Here is a 22,212-nt window from a genome sequence, read left to right as displayed (position 1 = left end):
GTGTGCGTAGAGGTTACTCCTGCTGACTGTGCTCCTCCCCCCTGCAGTGGGGCGGCTCTGTGGGTGGGCCCCTTGGGCCCACTTGTTAGTGCTGAGGACTTCAGATCGTATTGCCAACCCCTTTGGGCTTGCAGTGTTTCTTCCAAGCTACTCAACAAGCTGTGCTCTTCCCCCCGGAGCAGGATCCGTTCCCTGCCACGGGGGTGTCTGGAGCAGCCTCCTTCTGCACCTCAGGTGAGGGAAGGTTGGAGGGAACTCTGCAGCTGGTGGGCCCTGTGTGTGTCTGTTTGCAAACCTTTGCCTGGCTAATTAAACAGCAGCTGCTTCCTGGGTTAGATGAGTTCTGTCTCTTGCAGGAGCCTGATCTTGGGGCTGGCTGGGGATTGCCACTAGCAGTAGTGCTTGTTTGCGATCTGCTCTGTGGGGTTGAGGAGCTGAGCTATTCCAGATGGACCAGCTGGAGGAATACCCTTAGCCCTGCTGATTGAGGGGATTCCGGGAGGGTTTCGCCTGGGCTCATAGCTAGCAATCCTATAGGCAGCACAATGAAAGCGTATCGTGGCAGCATCGGCTCCGGCACATTGCCCACATACCCCCTCCCTTCCCTGCCAGGGTTCTCTGTGCTGCTCCAGGCAAAGGCTTCTCCTACCATTGCCTTTTCTACAACAGATGCCAGTCTGACAATTGAGACACTACAGTGCCTTCTTCCCCTTCCCAAAATCCAGGTGACTGCTAGAAGTGCCAATTCCTTGTTGTCTGTAGGTCCTACTGAAATACAAACAACACCCTTGCATGTCCCAACTAGGATGCAAGATCAAGCCATGTCGATGCAGTTGCCAGTAAGTTCCCCTAAGACAGGAGCTTATAACAACATAGATCTGTCTGTCTAAGGCACTTACCTGGACTCCAAGCTCTTCCCAATACTCTTGCTGGGCAGGCCAGTGCTCTTATCCCATTTTACAGGTGGCGAATCGGGGCACAAAGCCCATAGGTAAAGTGTTCAAAAGTGCTTACTTCCCTTTTCAAGATGGTCTCAGGAACACTGGCTCCTAAAACTTATTGACTTCCAGATAGACTTAGGGCTTGTCTGCACTGGGCTGCAGGGTGTGAATCGCAGAGCGTACCCGAGCCTCTCGTACTAACTGCCCTGTGTGGACACTGCTGGCGCAAATGAAAAGGTGTCTAGTTCACGGTAATGTAGTGCTGTCTGAAAGAGGTCAACCTTAACATGAACTGGATACCTTTTAATTCACACCACCTGCATCCATGCAGGGCCGTTACTGTGAGATGCTCTGGTGTGTTCTGCGATTCACACCCTATAGCCCTCACTGTGACACAGTGTAGACACAGTGTTAGGCTCCTACCTGTGCCAGTTACTTTTGAAAATGGGATTTAGGTGCTTGTGAATATTTTTGCCCGAAGGCTTTTTCTATACACAACTTGAAGTGGTTTAACTATCCCGCTCTTGTTAGAGCTGAACAGCCCTGCTGGTGGAGGTGATGGAATCACGAGGCCTGTTGGATAAGGTGAATCGGAAGGTCGACAGGGTGGTTCCCTTTGTGACTGCTCTGCACTTCGGGAGGCAGGATGGCCCAATGAATAGGGCACTGGCATAGGACTTGACACCTGGGTTCAGTTCCCTGCTCTGCCACAGACTTCCTGGGTGATCTTTGGGCAGGTCGCTACGTCTCTCTGTGCCTCAGTTCCCCATCTGTACCGTGGAGATAACAGCACTGTCCTGCCTCACAGGAGGATTGGGAGGGAAATGCATTCGATCGTGAGGCACCCAGTACTGTGGTGATGGAGGCCATATAAATACATTACATAGAGACAGTTCTAGCACTATAAAGGTGCTTTATACCAGTGCAGCTGTTTCCATACAGGAAGAGAAATAATCTACCCTGGTGTAAAGGCGCCTTTGTATCTACGTAACTGCATCCACACCAGGGCTTGTACTGGTAGAATTATATTGCTAATCACACACGCCCCGACTGACACTGTTACACCAGCACAAAACCTGTGTGTAGAATAGGCCTTGGACTCAGGCACTTAGGGGCCACTTTGGAAACGGGACTTCAGGTGCTTCTGAAATCTTCACTCTAAGTGACTTGCCCAGAGTCATCCCGGGAGTCTGTGGCAGAGCAGTAACTTGAACCTGGGTCTCCTGAGGCCAAAACTACACTAGGAGCTGCTGCTGGCATAGCTCTGTTGGTCAGGGGTGTGAAGAGGTGCAAGTCCCAACCACAGAGCTGTGCTGGCAAATAGGGCTTAACCAGAACTGTTTCACAGGGTGGGGAGGGGGACTGGAATAAGCTAGATAGACTGATGAAAGTGCAACTCTGTTGGTATAAATGGGGTTCACACAAGGAGTGCTTTGCTGGCTAGAGCTCTAAACACTGGGATATCCCTAGATAGAAACTGCTTCTACTGAACTGACCCTTCAGAATTGTGGTGACTGGATTCACAGCCTTACTTCAGACTTTCTCAAAATGTAGCCTGAAACTCCCCCACCTCAGGCCAGTATTCCTGAGTCGCAATGGCCCCCACTTATCCTTAGCAGGGCTTTGCTTTGAATTTGCATTACAGCAATGCCTCAGCGACTGCACAAATACAACAGAGTCAACACAGCTTTTGTAAAGGAAAATCATGCCTTACCAATCTCTCAGAATTCTTAGAAGGGGTCAACAAGCATGTGGACACGGGTGATCCAGTGGATACAGTGAACTTGGACTTTCAGAAAGCCTTTGACAAGGTCCGTTACCAAAACTCTTAAGCAAAGTAAACAGTCATGGGATAAGAGGGAAGGTCCTCTCCTGGATCGGTAATTGGTTAAAAGACAGGAAATGAAGGAATAAATGGTCAATTTTCACAATGGAGAGAGATAAATAGCGGTGTCCCCCAGGGATCTGTAGTGGAACCAGTCCTATTCAACATATTCATAAATGATCTGGAAAAAGGGATAAACAGCGAAGTGGCAAAATTTGCAGATCATACAAAATTTCTCCAGATAGTTAAGTCTAAAGCAGACTGCAAAGAGTTACAAAGGGATCTCAGGAAACTGAGTGACTGGGCAGCAAAATGACAGATGAAATTCAATGTTGATAAATGCAAAGTAATACACATTGGAAAACATAATCCCAACTGTACATACAAAATGATGGGGTCTAAATTAGCTGTTACCACTCAAGAAAGATCTTGGAGTCATTGTAGCGAGTTCTCTGAAAACATCTGCTCAATGTGCAGCAGCAATCAAAAAAGCTACCAGAATGTAAAGAACCACTAAGAAAGGAATGCCGCTATATAAATCCATGGTATGCCCACACCTTGAATACTGCGTGCAGCTCTGGTTGCCCCATCTCAAAAAAGATATATCAGAATTGGAGAAGTTACAGAGAAAGGCAAAAATGATTGGGGTGACAGAACCACTTCAGTTTGAGGAGAGATTAAAAAGACTAGGTCTGTTCAGCTTGGAAAAGAGACAACTAAAGGGGAATATGATCGAGGTCTATAAAATCATGACTGGTGTGGAGAAAGTAAATAAGGAAGTGTTGTTTACCCCTTCCCATAACACAAGAACCAGGGGTCGCCACATGAAATTAATAGACAGCAAATTAAAAACAAACAAAAGGAAGTACTTCTTCACACAATGCACAGTCCATCAGTGGAACTCATTGCCAGGGGATGTTGTGGAGGCCAAAACAAAAACAGGATTCAAAAAAGAATTAGGTAAGCTCATGCAGGACCAGTCCATCAATCACTATTAGCCAAGATGGTCGGGGATGCAACTCCACACTCTGGGTGTCCTAAGCCTCTAACTACCAGAAGCTGGAAGTGGACAACAGGGGATGGATCAGCTGATGATTACCCTGTTCTGTTTGTTCCTTCTGAAGCACCTGGCATTGGCCACTGTCAGAAGACAGGGTACTGGGCTAGGTGGGCCATTGGTCTGATCCAATATGGCCGTTCTTATGTTTTCTTATGTTACGTTCAACACAGTACTGGCAGTCCCTGTCCCAGAGAGCTCACTGTCAGAATAGACAAAGGATGGGAAGGGGAACTGAGGCACAGAACGGATGGGACTAGTACATCAGGTCAGTGGGAGAGCCAAGAATAGACAACCTAGTGTCTTCATTTTCTATCCAGTGCCCCTAGCCGCCATAATCCAGCCATGTATCTGACTCTGTGTGATGCTGGGGGAGGTCATGTCTGAACTCCTAGCAGTGCATGTGCCTAATCCTCTGTGAGTTTCTAGTGAAGGGGGAGGGAGTCCAATACTGTGTGGTCTGCAATTCCAGTGTCTGGGAAACCTTTGGCGGCCTTTACTGGAAAACACTTCATTGTGTAACCCCAAAACATGCTCATTGCTTTGGGAAGTGCTAGCCAGGTTGCCTGTGTCTGAGCTGGTAGCTCCCAGACTGTGTCATAAAGAGCCTGTGGAAGTGTCAGGCTTTGCCACTCCCCTCCTGAGTTGTCTAGGGGGGATCCTATTGCCATGAATGTGGAGAGGAAATGAACTCTCAGGGGAGCCCTATAATTGATTTATAGAGAGCAAGGGCAGCCCTGCCAGGCACTGCACCTGCCTGACCTCCAAAGGGTTAAGTTAACTTTTGGCACAGGCATGCCTTTAACTTCAGCTTTCTTGGCAACTTCCTCTGATCTCTTCCTCCTTTGTACTTATGTTACATGAGTGTCTGGCTAGACACCCGCAGTAAGGGAACAGGTGTGGCTGTTGGCTTGGGGAGTGGATGGGAGCAGTGCTGGACTTGAACCTCTTCTCACATTCATCTCCCCAGCTCTGTTCCCTTCTCTATTTTCCCTGGAAACACAGAGGGTGCAATTTAATGATTCCTGTGTCTGTATTCGCAAAAAGAAAAGGAGGACTTGTGGCACCTTAGAGACTAACTAATTTATTTGAGCATGAGCTTTCGTGAGCTACAGCTCACTTCATCACGAAAGCTCATGCTCAAATAAATTGGTTAGTCTCTAAGGTGCCACAAGTCCTCCTTTTCTTTTTGCGAATACAGACTAACACGGCTGTTACTCTGAAATGTGTCTGGATTGTGGAGGGTGGGAGTCGGAGCCCGAGATGGAACCTAGGCCCTCCTCATTCGAGTGGAGGACTGGGAGTCCGGACTCCTGGGTTCTATACCCAGCTCTGGGAGGGAAGTGGGGCTGATTGGGTTAGAGCAAGGAAAGCTGGAAGTCCAGACTCCTGGGTTCCGTTCCTAGCTCAGTCACTGTCCTGCTGTGTGACCTTGGGCAAATCACCTGACCCTTTTCTGCCTCCATTCCCCTTTGTAAAGTGGAGACAATGTTCATACCAACTCTGAGACAGGTGCTGGAGCTAAAATTTCACACACAATGCTGGTTATTGCACAGATGTATTTGTGCCTCAGTATCCCCGACCTGCAAAATGGAAATACCCTGGGGGGGCTCTGAGGCTTAATGGAGGCAGAAGCTATTACTGGATCATTTGTCTAGGAGGGTAGTGGCAGAATCTATCCCACCGAGATATACACTTGATATCTTTAGCCACTGATCTGTGGTGAGTCTTAAATGTGCTGGGTTAAGCTGTCTCCTCCCCTGGTGTAAGGAAGGAAGGTAGCCCACTGCGGGTTGGGTTTGTTTTTCCTTCCTGGGTAGAGCGTTACCCAGGAATCCACACTCAGCATTGTGCATTACTGATATGGGGCTGGTGCCAGGATCCCCAGTGTAAAGAGTTTGCGGGATGCAGAGCTCTTAAAGTTGGAAGGGCCTGTTAGATTAAGTGGTCTGACCTCCTGTATAACACAGACCAGAGAATCCCTCCCACTTCACCCAAGATTGAGCCCTCCTCAAATAGCACAGCAGTATGGGTGGTGGGACTCTGGCGCCTCCCTCATTATGGGGTGGAGGACTGCACTTGTGGGTTTGCAGGGTTGTTCTAGGTAGTGGAGGGGTGTCCCTACCCCATCTGTGTCCCATGACTGCAGGAGAACGCTGGTCTTTCCATCTGGCTCCTGCTCCTCTACAAAGCAGCGTGAAATGCTTTCCTGCAAGGGGCTACATAGAGGGCAGCAGTGGGGCTGTTGCATACACCAGCCCCAGCCAAATCCTCGGTGGGCTGTAGTGGCAATGAAATCTGTTGATTCCTTTCCTCTCGGGCAAGTGTGGGCTGAGCCTGCGCTCCAGGCATGTTGGGGCTACTGCCAGCCAACCAGATTAACTGGTGTGTTTTCTGTGGTCTCTGTGTGTGCAAGTGGGTGAGGGGTTAGTAGCATGTTGTTCCTCATGATCCCTGGTGACCTTGCATTTGGGCTTGGCTTTCAGCCCCTCCTATGCTGAATCCCACAGCATATCCCATTTAAAAGGGCCTGAATGAATTTCAGGGCACTTCCTAGTTAACGCATGCTGGGGCGAGGGTTTTCCTATCTCATGCTTCAGGGCACTGGCTTCCCGGTAGAGATCAGGAAGGGAACCCCCTCCCAATGCATCATGGCATAGCCTGACATGTGCATGGAGTGGAGACGAGGCCAGTGGAATTGGGGTTCAGACCCAGGGAGGCTGGGCAGTGGTGGCTGATCCCCGCCCCTGCAGTGAAGAAGGGGCTGGGCAATGCTCGCTGGAGCATAGACAGGGCCCAAAAAGGTTTAACCCGTCTCCTGAGGGCTCTATCCTGCCAGTCAGGGTGAGAAGCTAGATACCAGAGTGGGCCCCGCAGGGCACGCCGGGTGGGGACACTGAGCCTCAGTTCAATACTGGGGAAGGGCACGACCCTTCGGTGGCTTCCCTCAGCCTAAGTTGTTGTGTGTTTGTCTCCACAGCCGGCGCTGGGCCACACGGAGTCCAAGCCCAGCAGCAAGTCCAACATGCTGCGGGGCCGCAACTCTGCCACCTCCACCGATGAGCAGCCGCACATAGGGAACTACCGCTTGCTCAAGACCATCGGCAAGGGCAACTTCGCCAAGGTCAAGTTGGCACGCCATGTCCTGACGGGGAAAGAGGTGAGACCTATCTGGCAGGAAGGAGGGGGAGCAGCATGTGAATGGAAAGGGTGTGGGGCCAAGCCCATAGGCTGGGATACAGGATAGAGGCCAGGGCAGATGTTCCTAGGCCGGGGCGGCGTTGCTGCCAGGGGCTGGGGCTTGATGGGGAGAGGGATGTACCTTGTGACGATGGAGTGTCCATATGACAATCTCTCTAAGACTTGATCCCTTCTGCTGACTATTTTGTTGTGACCCCAAGCCTAGTGGCTAGAGCCAAGGGGAATCTCAGTATCTGGTCTTGCTACTGTGTGACCCTGGGCAAATCCCTTCCATCTCTGCTTCCATTTCCTTCTATGTAAAAGCCTCCTTGGCCTTTCTTCAGGGTCTGATGTGCTGCCGAGCAGAGACTGCACCACATCTGGGCAGGCGCCGGGGGGGGGGGGGGGGGTTTGCCCCCTCTGACAAATGGGTAAGCTGAAGCACCAGGGGAAGCAGAACCCGGGTCTCCTGACTCTCTGGTATGTCTACACTGCAGTTAAAAACCTGCAGCTGGCCCTTGCAGGGCTCAGGCTAAGGGGCTGTTTAATTGCAGTGTAGACATTCAGTCTCAGGCTGGGCTCTCTATGGAATGGGAGGGTACCAGAGCTCGGAGGCTGAACATCTACACTGCTTTTAATCAGCTTGTTAGCCCGAGCTAAGTCAGCTGGCATAGGCCAGCCAAGGGTGGCTCATGGCAGTGTAGACATACCCTCTCAGCCCTGCACTTGAACCACCATGTTGTGCTCCCTCCTGCTTGGAGCACTTTGCGAGCCTGTGAGGCCTCCAACCCGGAGCAAGCGTGTGTGCTCAGAAATGCCAAGTACCATTCGTTGCCAAGCTGCCAGGCACCCGGCCCAGGCTCCCACTCTCCGGAGCAGATGGCAACAGATGCACCCCAGCACGTGGCTCTGCTGCAGCCACTTGGGCCGTTACAGAGGCAGCCCTGAATCCTAGCCAGGGGCCAGGCAGGTTTATGCCACTGCCTTAGAGCCTTGTGTGCTTGTGGGAATGTGCTAGAACCCTGCTCTGCTCTGCAGGTGGGTGGAAGAAACCAGCCTTGTGTCTGCCTGGCTTTCCCATCCCACCCCTCCAGGACAGGCCATACAGGCTGGGTGGGGGGGTGACTAAGCCCTGCTTCTCCTGCAGCATTCCCCCCCCCCCCCCCCACCAGCTGCACCTCTCAAGGGGCTGCCTAGTCTCGGGAAGGGCCCTGGGGGCAGAGTGGGGCGAACAAACTGGGGAGTGATCGAGACCTTCTCTTGGCTCCTTGAGAGGCTGGGGCCCTGCCCCTATGGGCAGCTCAGCCAGGCAGCGCTCCACACCAGGAGCCAGGGCAGGTGCCATTGTTCCCTCTTCTTTGGGGAGGCATGTGGGTGTTCGTTCGTGGGGCACACATGTATTTTTCACAGGAACAGAGCAGGCCCCATCCCACCATGTTTTTCCCAGGATAGGGAGCAAACAGAACCCAGCAGCTCATGGGTGGTTCTGCTTCCCCCTGCCCCTCATACAGCAGCTCTACTGGGCTGTCTCTTCGGGATGGCGGGAAGGGCAGCCAGTCAGATGGGGGCATTTTCCCCTTCAGACACCCCCCTCCACCCCACCCCCCCCACCCCCGTGAAATACCAGAGAAGTGGTACAGCTCGATTCAGTTTCCCATGGGCTCAGAGTCCGTTGGGTGAGTGTCTTTTTCCCCGCCTCCCAGCTCTGTAGGCTGTAAATAAGCCTTGGTGGCAGTGTGGAAATACCGGTTTGTTCACATGGGTCCTGCTGTTTGCACAGGCTGAAGAAGCCGGTTATCTCCAGCCTGAAGCCAGCGCCTGTTTCCCAACAGCTCTTGTAGCATTGTCACTGCTGAAACACCACGGCTGCTCTTGGAAGGCATCTGTGTTTGCAGCCTGCCCCTGCCTATGCTGCAGCCCAGAGCACTGGATTTGGAGCTCAGTTAGCACCAGCCTAACTTACCCGCCCCCTCCAGCTACTGCAGTAGGGTCTGTGTGAGGGGCAGTAAGGGGCTTCCACTGAGGGGGGGAGGAGAAATACCCTGAAGGAGGGGGCTGCAGGAAGAGGAGGGGTTTTCTCATCCTGATGGATGGGCCCAAGTGCAAGCACAGAAGCCAGGAAGATGTGGGGCTGAATGCGTTCATGGCAACTCCCCAGGCTCTGAAGAGTCCTCCCTCTGTCCTACTTCAGCACATGCTGCCCCCCCAGCATTAACCCCTGTCCAGACAGGTGGGAGGGATTGATCCAGGTCAGCACAGGTCAGTGCTGTGACACCTAGCTGGGATCTCCCTAGTGAGCCACATCCATCCCTGGCAGTCAGTGCAGGATCGTCCCCAGTGCCTTGTCTAAGTGTCCTGACTCATGGGGCTCCCGCTACATCCCCTGGGAAAGTTCCACAGCCCAACAGATCGGGCTCCCAACAGGTCTTAGCTTCTTCTTTGGTTTGTTTTAACTCCCTCACATCCAACCCATCATTTGACCCTCTCTTCCTTTGCCATAATGGCCTTCAACACCCATGATCAAACACCTGTTGGCCCGGTCCAGCCCTGTCTTAGCCTGTTGGCTCTCCACCTAACCCCTCCAGCCCTTTCAGTGTCTCCACTGAACTCTGACCTTGGGGAAGAGTTAAAGGGGCCTGGCAGGGTTGCGGGCTGTGGTGCTGCTAGGCTAGCCAGGCTTTTATAGCTGCACTGGGGCTCTGCTATTGTGTGTGTCCCTGGCTCTGAGGGGAATGGGGAGAGGAGGCAGCAAGCTATTCCTCCCTGCTGTGCATGCAGCAGAGGGTTTAGGATCCAAGGGAGGATGAAGTGTTGGTGTTGGGGCAGGTTTGCTGGCCTCCCATTGCTGACTGAGCCTCTGGAGGGAAAGGGGAATTGCATTACCCAGGGGGTCCTGGTTGGCTGAAGTGGCAGCTGGCCATCCTTTCCCTGGATCGTAGTTCAATGGGGCTCAGGGAGCTATAGCTCTCCTTTGCGAGACTTGTATTTACCTGACATGCTGGCTTCCAGTGGGGCTGCTATAGCCAGTGGCTTGCGCAGGCCAGCTCGTAACCAGTGGTGTGTTTGCTGTAAAGGCTTTTTCAGCCTAGGGCTTAATGCCCATGAGGAAGTGTTTGAGCAACATCTGTCCTCTGCCAAGGCCCAGTGGGCTCCAGATTAGCATCATGACCGAGGGTGATACCTGCTGAAACTCTGCTGTGTGTCTTGCCTTTCCTGGTCCTACCTGGTCTTGGAGGGGTCCTGTCTCAGTGCTTATGTATGCACCAGGTTGCTTTAGATTGATCTAGCTTCAGCCATTTCCAAATGGATCTAAGGCTTCACGCAGGGGATGAATACAAACTGGGGAGTGTGTATGTGGATAAAGCCTTGACAGGAGTGTCAGGTGGGGTAGCAAGGGCTTGTCAAGCAGTGAGAGCCAAGCTTGGGTGCCTGAGGGAAGGTGGAAATACCTTCCCCACCGTCATCACTGAGTGCCATCCCCCTGTTGTGGGTTACTGGGTTAAGCCGGCTAATCCCAGCCCAGATCGTTGGCCTCTCTGGAGTGCTCTGCCGCATGCTGCTCCCAGAACCTGCTGATGTGCTCCTGTCTGCCACCTCTGAGATTAGCCAGCAGGCTCTCTCAAAGGGATCGAAGTTGAACACAATTTACTGCAGGTTCCCTACCCGACTCCAGGAACCTGCCACGTGTTTGTGTGACACAGAGTCACTGCTTCATACCCGATTGGTTCAAGTCCTTGAGCCAGGATGAAGAACGGCCCCCACAGTCTGTCTGACACACACTGCCCTAAAATCTGAGTTTTCCCAAGGCTGTAAATTGCCTGCTGGCCTGCTGCCATGCCTGTGCTGGGCCTGCTGGGGGGCTTGATGGAACAGAGACACATTGTCGTTAACCGGGGCAGCAGAGGCAGCAGCAAACAGCCAGCCTGAGGGTTGTCGGGGCCTCCATCCTTGTTTGCACCTGCCTAGGATTCTCCCTCGGGCATGTTCTGCTCCAGCTTGTCCAACGCTACGGGAGAGATAACTGAGCTCCCCTCTCTCCCCATCCAGGTGGCTGTGAAAATCATTGATAAGACGCAGCTCAACTCATCAAGCCTGCAGAAGGTAAGGGCCCTGCCTCTGGATGTTCAGACTGTGGGCATAGCACCCTGACAGCAGGAGGTGCTCTAAGTATTGCCTTCCCCCTAGTACCCCCTTCACTGTCATGGTGATGCTCCACAATTAAACAGAGTAACATCTCTGCCCAGCTGCTCATGCTGTGTTCTGAGCCCTGCACTGTCCAACCACCTGCCTGTATAGGGGATTGGGAGTGTGGGGGCCTCTGGGATAGCAAAACCGAGTTCCAAGGATTCAGTTTGCCAGCATAACTGGCAAGGCGTGTTGTACTTCTGCTCTAGCTATTGGATTTGGGAGCTAGGGCTCTGGGTTCTGTCCCCAGCTCTGGGAGGGGAGTGGGTTCTAGTGGGTTACAGGGAGGTGGCTGGGAGCCAGGACTCCTGGGTTTTACTCCCAGCTCTGCCTAAGTAGAATGGGAGAGACTACATGTTGCCTACCTTCCTGAAGTACTGGCTGAGTGACACTACAGAGCTGTGCCCCATGAGGTCAAAGCTAAGCAATGGGGTGCCCAATGCTCCATCCTGCTGAGGGCTGGAGGTCAGTCAGCCTTGGCCTGGCACCAGGGGGTCATGATGAGTCATAAGTGGGGTCCCTAGAGTGGTGGTGGGGGGGGGGGGTGAATGCCCATGGGCACAGAATATCCCGCCCTGGGAGCTTGACCTTGTGCCCATTCCACACCCCCCCCCCCCCCCCCCCCAAAAAAAAAAAAAAAGGAATACAGTTCTGCTTGTGGGAAGCAAGTGGGGCAGGGAGCCCACGCCAGCTGATCCCTTCAGCATGCTCTGGGGTGTGACTGCTCCTCTTGCCCGCTCGGCAGATAACCCCCAGCTCCTGCAGGAGTCGGTCTCAAAATGGCCAAGGCTGTCACCAATCCCCCGTCCGCATGGGTCACCAGAAGGCCGTGCAGGAGGTGCAGCACTTTGTGCCCAGACTACTCCGGGTCCTGTTTGACTCAGAGCCTGACACCAGCTGCCCTGCATGGCTTGGCAGCTGTTGACGCAGTCTTGTCAACAGAACCTGAGCAAAGCGGCTGAGCTGGCAGCTGCTGTAGCTTGCAGGTCATGTTAGCACCCAGGGAGGGACAGGCGCGGGGCCTGGACCATGTGGCCTCTTGTATCCCATTCTCCCCATGTCAGGATGCATCTCCTGGAGCGACCTTGCCTCAGTGGTCCTTACTACCCCCTGGTGTGTCCCTCCCTGCCGAGATGTAGGTCTCCCATATCTTCATCAGGCCTTCATTCCACTTCCCAGCACCACCTCTGGTTATACCAAGCCCCCTACAATGGGCTGGGTCCCGCTGGAGTGGAGGATGTGGAGCCCCTCACTGGATGGGCACTGTTGCCAGAGGAATGCCAGCCCTAGGTACAACAGAGGCTTCCCCTCCAGCCAGACTTGAATAAAGGGAGCTGGGAGATGTGTGCTCAGGAGCTTTCCAGCCGCCCTCCTGCCATGTGAGACCAGGGCCTGTGGCCCTGGTGATCTGTGTGCTGCCCTATAATGCACCTGGCCATCTGTGGAGGAGTGATCCCCGCCAGCTCCTGCCCCTATGAATGTTGGTCCCTAGCTTCTCCAGCTCAAGGCATAAGCATGTTGCGCCTTCCCCCAGGAAGCCAGAGCACTCTGCAGAGGAATCCCTCCCCCCAATTCTAAAGCCAGCCATAGCAACCGTCGCATCCCCGGCAACCAGCACAGAGCTCTGCCCACCTCCAGAATCAGCCTCTCCAGCTCGTAGGCTTTGGGCTCTGCTTTTGGCACATCCTGGAAGGGGGTGTCTAGTGGGTGAGGATGAGCTCAGCCCTGGGCCTCCTGCATGGGCACCAGCGCTGCGTTTAGCCCCTCCCTGCCCTGTGAGCTTCCAAGTCACAAGGCAGTTTAGTGCACTGGGCCCAGCCTTGGCCATGTTGAGGCGGAGCTGAGGCTGGAGGGGATGCTGAAGCTCTCTTTCCTGTGGGTTTCTCACCAGCCCAGCTGCTCACTGCCTTATTGTTTACTATGGTGTCCTGTAGAGGACTCTGGTAGATCAGAGCCCTACTGCGCCAGGCACCGTACAAACGCATGATGGACACAGTTCCCTACCCCAGAGAGGTTACAATCTAAGCACAAAGCCCTAATGCCTGACCCTGGGGAGCAGCTGTGTGTTGAGCAGTGGCTTATGGGATGTGCCAAGGACAGAGGGGAACTCTCCTGTGGGAAGGGCATTGTAGCATAGTGGGTAAAGCATCGGGCTTCTGGTGCAGTATCAGGGCATGCACCCGTGGGTGTGCATGCGGCTTTTGGTGCCCTGACTGCTTTTCTCTGGAGCTCTGAAGAGAGACGTGCCTTGTCCTGCTGGAAGGCTCTGTCCAGGCTTGTGAGCCAGCACAGAAGGGGTGCCCTCACTGACTAGTCCCGATGAGGTTTGCACCACTGCATCCACTGAGAGTCTCTGAAGTGGCTGGTGGAGGCATCCCTGTAGCCATGAGTGGAGAGCAGAGCTGATCCCCTCCTGTTTCTCTCTGTGCTGTTTGGCCCAAGCTATCCCTAAGTCCTTGGCTGTACCCCAGCCCCAGATGGAGATGGGGCTGACAGATGGTTGCTGGAGGAAAAGCCTTTTGCTGTAAAGCCTCAATAGAGCCCCTTCCTAGAGCAGGAAGTTGGGGAATAATGCCTACAGAGAGGCTTGCTGCTGTCTTAGACTGTAGCACAGTGGGTGACCAAGATCTAGTGAGCACTGGCTCACTTGTGGCCCAGATTAGCCAGGAGCGAGCGCAGCTCTCTGGGGAGCAGGGAGCAGTGTGTTCTAGCCCACCTGTGTCCTGGGCTAGCCGGGAGCGAGCACCGATCTCTGGGAGTAGTGTGTTCTAGCTCACCTGTGTCCCGGGCTAGCTGGGAGCAAGCTCCAGTCTCTGGGAGCAGTGTGTTCTCTGCTCAGTGGACCATCTGGGAAGCTGTTGAGGATTCCTCAGGGCAAGGTGGGAGATACATGTCACTGCATCCCGGCCAGGCAAGAACCCAAGTGGACATCTCCTGGGTTTCACACCTGGCCAAGCTCCCGCCAGTGTGGGGCATTTGTGGATCAGGTGAATCCTGAGCTAACATTAGTCCGGCATCCAGAGTGACTGGCTCTGTGCAAGCAGCCATGGCGTCTGAACATCTGGCTGCCAGTTTTCAGTTTGGCTCAGTCTCCAGATGTTTGCTGGGGAGGTATTTATAGCTCTCTCCCATGTACGGTCATTAGTGAGCCCATAGACCATTTAATTGCTGTGGTTTTGGGACGCAGAAAAGGGGGTGGGCTGCGTCTGCGCTGCGGGGGGGAGGCTTCTCCTGGAAATCACTCTGTCACGTTCCCGCCAATTCCCAAAGGGAAGCTGCGATGCAGAAACCGTGCCTGGGATGGGGCCCCACTTTGTGCCCAGGCCCCAAGGCGCGTGCCCACAGTAGCAGGACCTGGGTAAATGCGGCCAGGCTTGTGCCCAGGAGCAGGGTAGCACTCAGCATGGCATCCCGAAACCCTCAGGGATCTTCCCTGGCAGGTAGGTATCTTCCCCCCCCCCCCATCCCCCTCTCGATAGGGAAACTGAGGTACATACACAAAATTCATCAGTCCCCTGCTCTCCCCTCTGGCTTCTACTTCCTTTCCAGAGCGTGAAGCTGTTCACAGGCGCCCTGACTGCTCCAGTGGCCAGAGCACAGTCCCTGCAGTAGCTGTCACTGACCCACGGCCAATGTGCCTAGAGCCCTGCCCTGGGCCCTCCTTGCCAATGTCGGAGGCGCCAGCTCAGTGTTCTCCTGTGCCATGTAGGACCACACGCTGTGTGCTGGGAAGCAGCTCCCCTGTTCGGGAGGGTTTGTAGCTGGCAGCAGGGCCCCTGAGGCAGGGGAGGAAGGGGCGACAGTGTCTGCTTTCCCATGGGCTGCAAGTGGGCCGCATCCACTCAGCTGTGTCACGCAGGAAGTTGAGCAAAGGGCTGAGAATCCAGAGACTGACCTCAAATTAGCCCAACTCACAGACCCTCCTGGAAAGGAAAAGATCCCCCCCTTTCCTTCCCCCCACACACGGAGGCTGAGCGAGCAGGGGCATGGAAGATGCCGAGTGGGCGTCCCTGCAAGCCAAGACGTGAGGTGAAGGGAAGGAGGAGAAAGCTCTGGGTTGTCTGTGGCTCGTTGCCTTGGTAACGAGGCAAGTGTTAGTCAGACACTTGGCATCGTTACCCGAGAGATAGCTGGGAGAACAGCGCTGGGGCCCATGTGTGGACGAGGGCTCAGCCCACGGGCAGAGCTACGGGGTGGGGATAGCTAAGTGGAGAAGGGGGGTCAGCCCAAGACAGAGCTGAGGAGGTGGTGGGAAGCTGTGTGTGGAAGGGGGGACACAGCCCCACATCCCAACCATTCCCGCTCGCCTGCCAGGCTGGGCATTCAGCCCAAGCATACCCCATGGTCTGGCAGTATCTAAAGCATAGTCCCCTCCAAACCCTGAGACATCCAGGCAAATCCCAGCACCCAGGGGGCCTCGCTGTCTGGCCTCAGCTTGGGGCCTGTGCCGGTGCTTCCTCTGTGGCCCCACCCACCTGGATCAGGAGTCAGGCAGATGCCAGCATGGCAGTGCTGTCCCTGTGGGTTGCGCAAGGCAAGGGGGCAACTCCAGCCCCTTCCCTCCAAGGGATATCTGCCATGGGGCTCCCAGACAGACACAACTCCTCAAGCCCCACCCCACCATCAGCAAAAGGTAGCAATGCCCTGGCTCAAGACAGGATACAGAGGAGCCAACCCTTCAGAGCCACGCATGCTCCAACTCTCAGTCCCTGGAGCATTGCCCAACCGGTTTCCCCTTGAACCCTTGATGGTACACCGAGCAGCAGCTCAGTTTGACCTGGTGGCTACATCACTAACGTGTAACTCAGAACTTCTGGGTTCTAGTCCCAGCTCTGCTGTGACCTCTGTGCCTCAGTTTCCCCATCTGTAAAATAGGGATAGTGATACTGACCGTCTTTGTAAAGCGCTTTGAGCTCTACGGCTGGGCAGCGCTATAGAAGAGCTAGGGATTATTAGCATAATTGTGTGAGGTGCTCTGGTGTCTCTTCTCTTGTGGGTGCATCCACCTAGCCCAGTCAAGGTGGCAGGATGCTCAGTCTCGGTGTCCAATTACCCCGGCTGGTTACACACAAGTGGATTGCTTTGTTAATTAATGGATTACAGTAACAAGATCTGTAATCTAGTGGGGATTCGGACCTGACCCCAGGGGAGGGGTAACGCTCTCCCACTTAAGGAAATTGCTGTGTTGTCCAAACACACGCTAAGCCGCTCAGCAGCCCTGTTGGGGGGCATTGTCCCTCTGCTTCCCGTTTCCAAGATAGCTTTCAGACCCTTCTGCAGTGCAGCAGCCTCCTCTGGGAGCTGAAACCTGGGACTGGGGAAGGGAGGCAGGACTCCTGGGTTCCAGTTCCTTCTCTGCCTGTGTGGCCTTGGGCAAATCAGTTTTGCTTCCTATGACAGTGCTGCAAGATCCTCAGCTTTTGACAGGCAGATGGGTCTATGGGGTTGGTGGCTATATGGGCTGGCCACCCCACTCCAGCCTGGTCTCAAGGGTCCTGGTTCTGTGCAGTGATCCCTGTAGTAGGGGTCTGGGCCTTTGGGATACACTGGCCTCGTACTATTGGGCCCCCCTTGCTGTTTAACCCCAGCTGCATGCTCTTGTCTCTGCTTTATTCCAGCTCTTCCGAGAAGTGCGAATAATGAAGGTTTTGAATCATCCCAACATAGGTGAGACTGTGCACACAGCGTGTCCCCATCCCACGCTCACTCGTGTGCTGGGAGAGGGATGGCTGGGACGTCCAGGGGCAAGCTCCCGCCCACCCCAGTGGGGAATGCAGGCTCTAGCTGGTGAGGGTGAAATCCCCCAGACAGCTTATACCCTCAGGGCTGGAGAGCCACATACCCAAGCCCTGGTGAGCTGGATTTCATGCTCTTGGCAGTTCTGGGTTGCAGTTCTGGGTTGCAGTTCGCGGGCACGTGGAGAGCTCCCAGCGCTGATCCGGGCACGACTGCTAATGCCAGCACTGGATGCTCAAGTGGGCACAACTCCAGTTAATGTGAGTGGGTTGGTGGCTGCACCAGGTTTGGCCCCGAGAGCCTCCTGCCATCACCAGCAGGGGGAGCACCAATGATGCAGCCGGCCTGCCACAGCCCCCAGCTCGGGCCAGCACAGGCGGGGCTCAGAGCCTGGAGCTACACAGGGTGCCCACTTCCCCCTGCTTTGTGTCTTGCAGTTAAATTATTTGAAGTCATAGAGACGGAGAAGACGCTGTACCTCGTCATGGAGTACGCCAGTGGGGGTAGGTGGGGGGGGACCCATAACACCCTCCTGCCCTCAGCCAGAGCAAAGGCTTCTGGGGGGCTCAGGCCCACACCCTTCTCCGTGTAATGTGTCTGTCACTCCCTGCAGGTGAGGTGTTCGACTACTTAGTAGCCCATGGAAGAATGAAAGAGAAAGAAGCCAGGGCAAAATTTCGACAGGTTAGTTCTGCTCCCGGTGACACGGGCCCTGACCCCTGGTGTAGGGGTGCTGGGCATTGTGTGGGCGTTAGCACACAGGCCTCTGAGCTAAAGGCCACCTGAGATAACAGTCCCGCCATCCCCAGCTATGCCCAAGGCTGCCGAGGAGAGTCTGACCAAAGCTGGCTTTAGCCTTGTGAAGCTCTGGGATGCGACAGGAAATTTTGGCGGCTGTGTAGGGGGCGCTCACATCTCAGTCTGTAGTGGTGCCAGTGTGCTCCGATACCATGAGGTGCGGGAGCTGGGCTCAGCTGTCCTTTTGAGCTGTACAGCGAGGCTGAGGGGGACATAGGTGGATAGTGAAGCATGATTGCATCCCCTTCCCTGCACGGGCAGCTCTGTCGTGAAGACCCCCCTGCATCTTGTCCTTCTCTTCCTTCCAGATAGTGTCTGCTGTGCAGTACTGTCATCAGAAGTTCATTGTACATAGAGACTTGAAGGTAAGAGACACCCTCAGCAGGGCATGGTGCTGCTAGAGCCCCTGTTCAGATTGCTCCTGCCCCTCAAGGTGCCAATCCCACTCCATTGATCCCTTCCCCTCAACTGGCTGTCGGGCTCGCCCTCAGTTTTGTCAATGCCTTTCCATCCCAACTCAAAGCCCCATTGGCTGTCCTTCCTCCCTACCCTGCGAGGGATGCCCAGGCAGCAGTGACCCCCCTGCCATGTTGCTCGTACCCTGCAGGCCGAGAATCTGCTGCTCGATGCCGACATGAACATTAAAATCGCCGACTTTGGCTTCAGCAATGAGTTCACGTTCGGGAACAAGCTGGACACGTTCTGTGGGAGCCCTCCCTATGCTGCGCCCGAGCTCTTCCAGGGTAAAAAGTACGACGGCCCCGAGGTGGACGTTTGGAGCCTGGGCGTCATCCTGTACACTCTGGTCAGCGGCTCATTGCCCTTCGATGGGCAGAACCTCAAGGTGAGTGGGCACGGCACCCCCACCTCTGCCACTGGCGGTTCCCCCATGGTGCATGGGACAGGCCTATTCAGCCCCTGGCACCTGTCCCCCCGACATACACTGAGGGAGCGCTGGGCATGCTGGGAGCCTGCATACACATCGTGCGCACCCCGAGTAGGGGTGGGAGCCAGGACTCCTGGTTCCGTTCCTAGATCTACGACAGGAGTGGGTAGAGCAGGGGGCTGCGATTCCTGGGTTCTGTTCCCTGTTCTGGTAGGGGCGAAGTGTCTGGTGGTTAGAGTCGGGGGGGGCTCAGAGCTAGGAGTCATGGGTTCTGTTCTTGGTTCTCTGACTTGTCTGACCCTGGTAAGTTGTTGGTTTTTTTCCCCATCTGCCTAATGAGGATAATCACATATCCTTTTTGTGTTTGTGTGTGTGGACATCATCTGTGTGTGCTCACATGTGTCTCCGTGCACCCACCTCCGGCCCTCCTGCTAACCCTTCCTTTCCCCCCAGGAACTGCGGGAACGGGTCTTGCGGGGCAAGTACCGGATCCCCTTCTACATGTCCACGGACTGTGAGAACCTGCTGAAGAAATTCCTCATTCTCAACCCTAGCAAGAGAGGCACTTTAGAGGTGATTGGGGGGCAGGAGGGTCCTGCCAGTGCATCCCAGCAGAGTCTCCTCTGCCACAGCTGGCTGTTCTCACTGCGCTAGTTGGACTGTTCTCAGACCAGGCACAGGCCCTGCCGTGGCATCCAGAGGAGTGGGTCTGGCTTGGTACCGGAGCTGGGAGTTGTCTCCTCAGTGCTGTGGGGCCCGCTCTGTGGGGAACAGTCTATGGAGAGGGTGGGAGGGCCTGGCACTCTGGTACGAGGAGGGAGTTCCTGCTGCCAGGCCTACCCCACCCCCCTCTAGAGCAGGGCACTCTCATCTTTCTGCTATGCCCCTTCCCCAGCCTGGAGCTAGCACAGGGGCGAAGACCCCTCCGAAGGCTGCACTCGGGGCCCACTGCCCTATCTTGTTCTGGGGAAGGCTCCCGGCTCCCCAGGCAGCCCACTGAGGCAGAATGGGGCTGGAGCAATGGCCTAGGAGCCTGCCTGCCTCCCTCAGTGCTCATCTTCAACAGCAGCTGCCCCCCAGTCAGGCCAGTGGGCCCATCTAGCCCAGCATTCACTCCATCAAACCAATGGGCCCAGCCAACCCAGCATTCACCTCTGTCACCAGGCCAATGGGACCCAGATAGCCTGGTATCCCCCCAGTCCCTGCCACTCTGGGTCAGGTCCATGGGGCCCAGCCAGCTCAATATATCCCTCCCTCTCCTCCCGATGGGCCCAGCCAGCTCAGTATAGCTGCCCACCCTACCCACCATAGATCAGACACATGGGCCCAGCCAGCCTGGCATCCCCCCAGTTCCTGCCACTCTGGGTCAGACCCATGGGCCTGTGCAGTCCAGTATCCCTCCCTTCCCCACCCCCATCAGACCCACTGGCCTCTCTGGCCTAGGATCCTCTCTCCAGCAGTGGCCTGCACCTTGATGCTCCTGAGGAAGGCCCAAATCCCTCTCAGTACTGGGCCCACTGAGTGCTGACTCACCTGGGGGGAGGCGGGCTCCTTCAATGGCTGCACAGTGGGGGTTGAGGTGAGTGTTGCATCCCTGGGTGCCCCCTGCCCATCCCTCTGCTGACTCCCCCTCTCCACTGCAGCAAATCATGAAAGACCGCTGGATGAATGTGGGGCATGAGGACGACGAGCTAAAGCCCTACATGGAGCCCCTCCCTGACTACAAGGACCCACGGCGGACAGGTACGGCACCAGAGTGCCTGGGGGCATGGCAGCTTGGAGAGAGCAGACAAGCCAGTGGTGCTGCCGGTGCCTCGGCCCCTTGGTGCTCTCCATCCCCGCCCCGTGTACACGGCTCCCCCCTCCACAGTGGGGCGGGAGATAACTACGGGGTGCAAGGAGCTCTGCTGAAGAGGCAGTGGGCTCTCGTGACTAGAGGGAGCTGAGAATCAGGATGCCTGTGTTCCGTTCCCAGCTCTGGGAGGAGAGTGGGGGCTGAGAGCCGGGACGCATGGGTTCAATCCCAGCTCTGTCACAGGGGCTGTTCCCCACTGGATCAAACTACTGTGCCTGTTTGACCCCTGCAAAGTGTCGTCATCCCCCCAGTACCTGCTGCTAGGGGGCAGTTGGTGCCAGCAGGTGCTTTGAGCTTTGCCATGGAAAGCACTGAGCTACTCAGTGGCACCTGGGAGCTAGAACAAGCCAAGCCAAACACCTGGACCTGCTCCCTCCCCAGCTGCCCATCACCCAGGCACCTTAGTGGGGACCTACACAGTCAGTCACCCAGTGCTGTGCACAGTTGGACTGGGGCTGTGGGCTGTCTCGGCCCCAGGGCACCCCTCTCCCTGTGCTCAGCAGCGGTGCCCCCTGTGCCCGACTTGTGCCAGGCAGGGTGTGGGGCTGTGCTTGGGGGACTCCCCACCACGGCATGTTTCTCTCTCCACAGAGCTGATGATCTCCATGGGGTACACACGGGAGGAGATCCAGGACTCGCTGGTCGGGCAGAAGTATAACGAGGTCATGGCCACATACCTGCTGCTGGGATACAAGAACTCAGAGGTGGGTACTGTGGGGAGGTGGGCTCCAGTAAAAATCACACAGCTCTGTCAGCTGCTCCCTGGCCGTCCCAGCCCTGGACTCTGGTAGGGGCTGTTTTCTAACACCCTTGTGATTCCACAGTGATCTTTCTGGGTAGTGATTGGGTTGAGGCCCTGGAACTGGCCATCCCCGTGGTGCCAGCCTGTTGCCAATGCAGGCTTTTGGCAGTGAAGGCTGGTGCAGTACCCGTGCCCTGCCCAGCTCCCTGCCGTTCCCTGGAGCTCTCTGGAAACCCCGGCCTGTCTCCTGTACTTCCAGCTGGACAATGACAACATCACGCTGAAGCCGAGGCCTCAGGCCGAGCTGGCCAACAGTAGCGCCCCCTCCCCCTCACACAAGGTACAGCGCAGCGTCTCGGCCAACCCCAAGCAGCGACGCTTCAGCGACCAGGGTGAGTACCCCCCAGGTAGCGCCCCACTGGCCACCTGGAGCCTCTCAGAGCCGGGGAAAACAACAAAGCTGCTGGCTAGTCTGGCAGTTAGCTCTACGGGATGGGTCTAGTGGTTACAGTGAGGAAGGCTGGGAGTCTCCTGGGTTCTGTCCACAGCTCTGCTGTGGACTAGCAATGTGACCCAGGGCAGCCCTTTTGAAAACAAACAGTGAGGCTGATGCTGTGAGCTCTGCTAGTAGGAAGGGCTAGAGAAAGGGGGCCCTGCTCTCAGCCATGGCTGGCAGCGGTTTCCCCACTGGGGTGCCACTCCCCCTTGGGTCTGCAGTCTTTCTCCCTGGCCTCCTCCCTGAGGCCATGGTCCCAGGGCCGCGTGACAGCACAGCCCCCTTTCAGCAGCAGGAGCTGGAATCCATCAGCAAGCAGGAACACCAAGCTACTCTGGTCTCCTGGCACAGGGGTGTCCAGGGCAGCCAGCCTGGCACCTGTGGTGATGGGGAAGAGCCAGAGCCAAGTGGGGCAGGTGGCAGTGGAGGGGAATGGTTCCCAGCCAGGTAGTGGTGCTGGGTGGGGGCACTGAAGCAGAGCTTGGGGCCCCTGGCTGGGTGGCAATGGTAG

The 22,212-nt window shown here is 55.6% G+C and overlaps 1 protein-coding gene across 13 annotated transcripts in view; it reads left to right on the top strand.

Moving 5' to 3' along the window:
* MARK2 (microtubule affinity regulating kinase 2) overlaps positions 1 to 22,212 on the top strand; it is a 102,616-nt gene that overhangs the window by 69,722 nt on the left and 10,682 nt on the right. For 12 of the 13 annotated variants that reach the window (XM_073351795.1, XM_073351794.1, XM_073351793.1 and 9 more), the window contains 11 exons: positions 6,804 to 6,983; positions 11,051 to 11,104; positions 16,807 to 16,855; positions 17,362 to 17,427; positions 17,538 to 17,608; positions 18,031 to 18,087; positions 18,330 to 18,566; positions 19,062 to 19,181; positions 20,252 to 20,351; positions 21,055 to 21,167; positions 21,465 to 21,597. In XM_073351795.1, coding sequence (XP_073207896.1) covers positions 6,804 to 6,983; positions 11,051 to 11,104; positions 16,807 to 16,855; positions 17,362 to 17,427; positions 17,538 to 17,608; positions 18,031 to 18,087; positions 18,330 to 18,566; positions 19,062 to 19,181; positions 20,252 to 20,351; positions 21,055 to 21,167; positions 21,465 to 21,597 — 1,180 coding nt within the window. The remainder of the gene's footprint in view (positions 1 to 6,803; positions 6,984 to 11,050; positions 11,105 to 16,806; positions 16,856 to 17,361; positions 17,428 to 17,537; positions 17,609 to 18,030; positions 18,088 to 18,329; positions 18,567 to 19,061; positions 19,182 to 20,251; positions 20,352 to 21,054; positions 21,168 to 21,464; positions 21,598 to 22,212) is intronic. The other variant, XM_073351789.1, reaches the window with a different exon arrangement.

Source organism: Lepidochelys kempii, chromosome 7 (genome assembly GCF_965140265.1).
Source record: "Lepidochelys kempii isolate rLepKem1 chromosome 7, rLepKem1.hap2, whole genome shotgun sequence".
In the NCBI taxonomy this organism is placed as follows: Eukaryota; Metazoa; Chordata; order Testudines; family Cheloniidae; genus Lepidochelys; species Lepidochelys kempii.
This window is presented reverse-complemented; position numbering and strand designations above follow the sequence as displayed.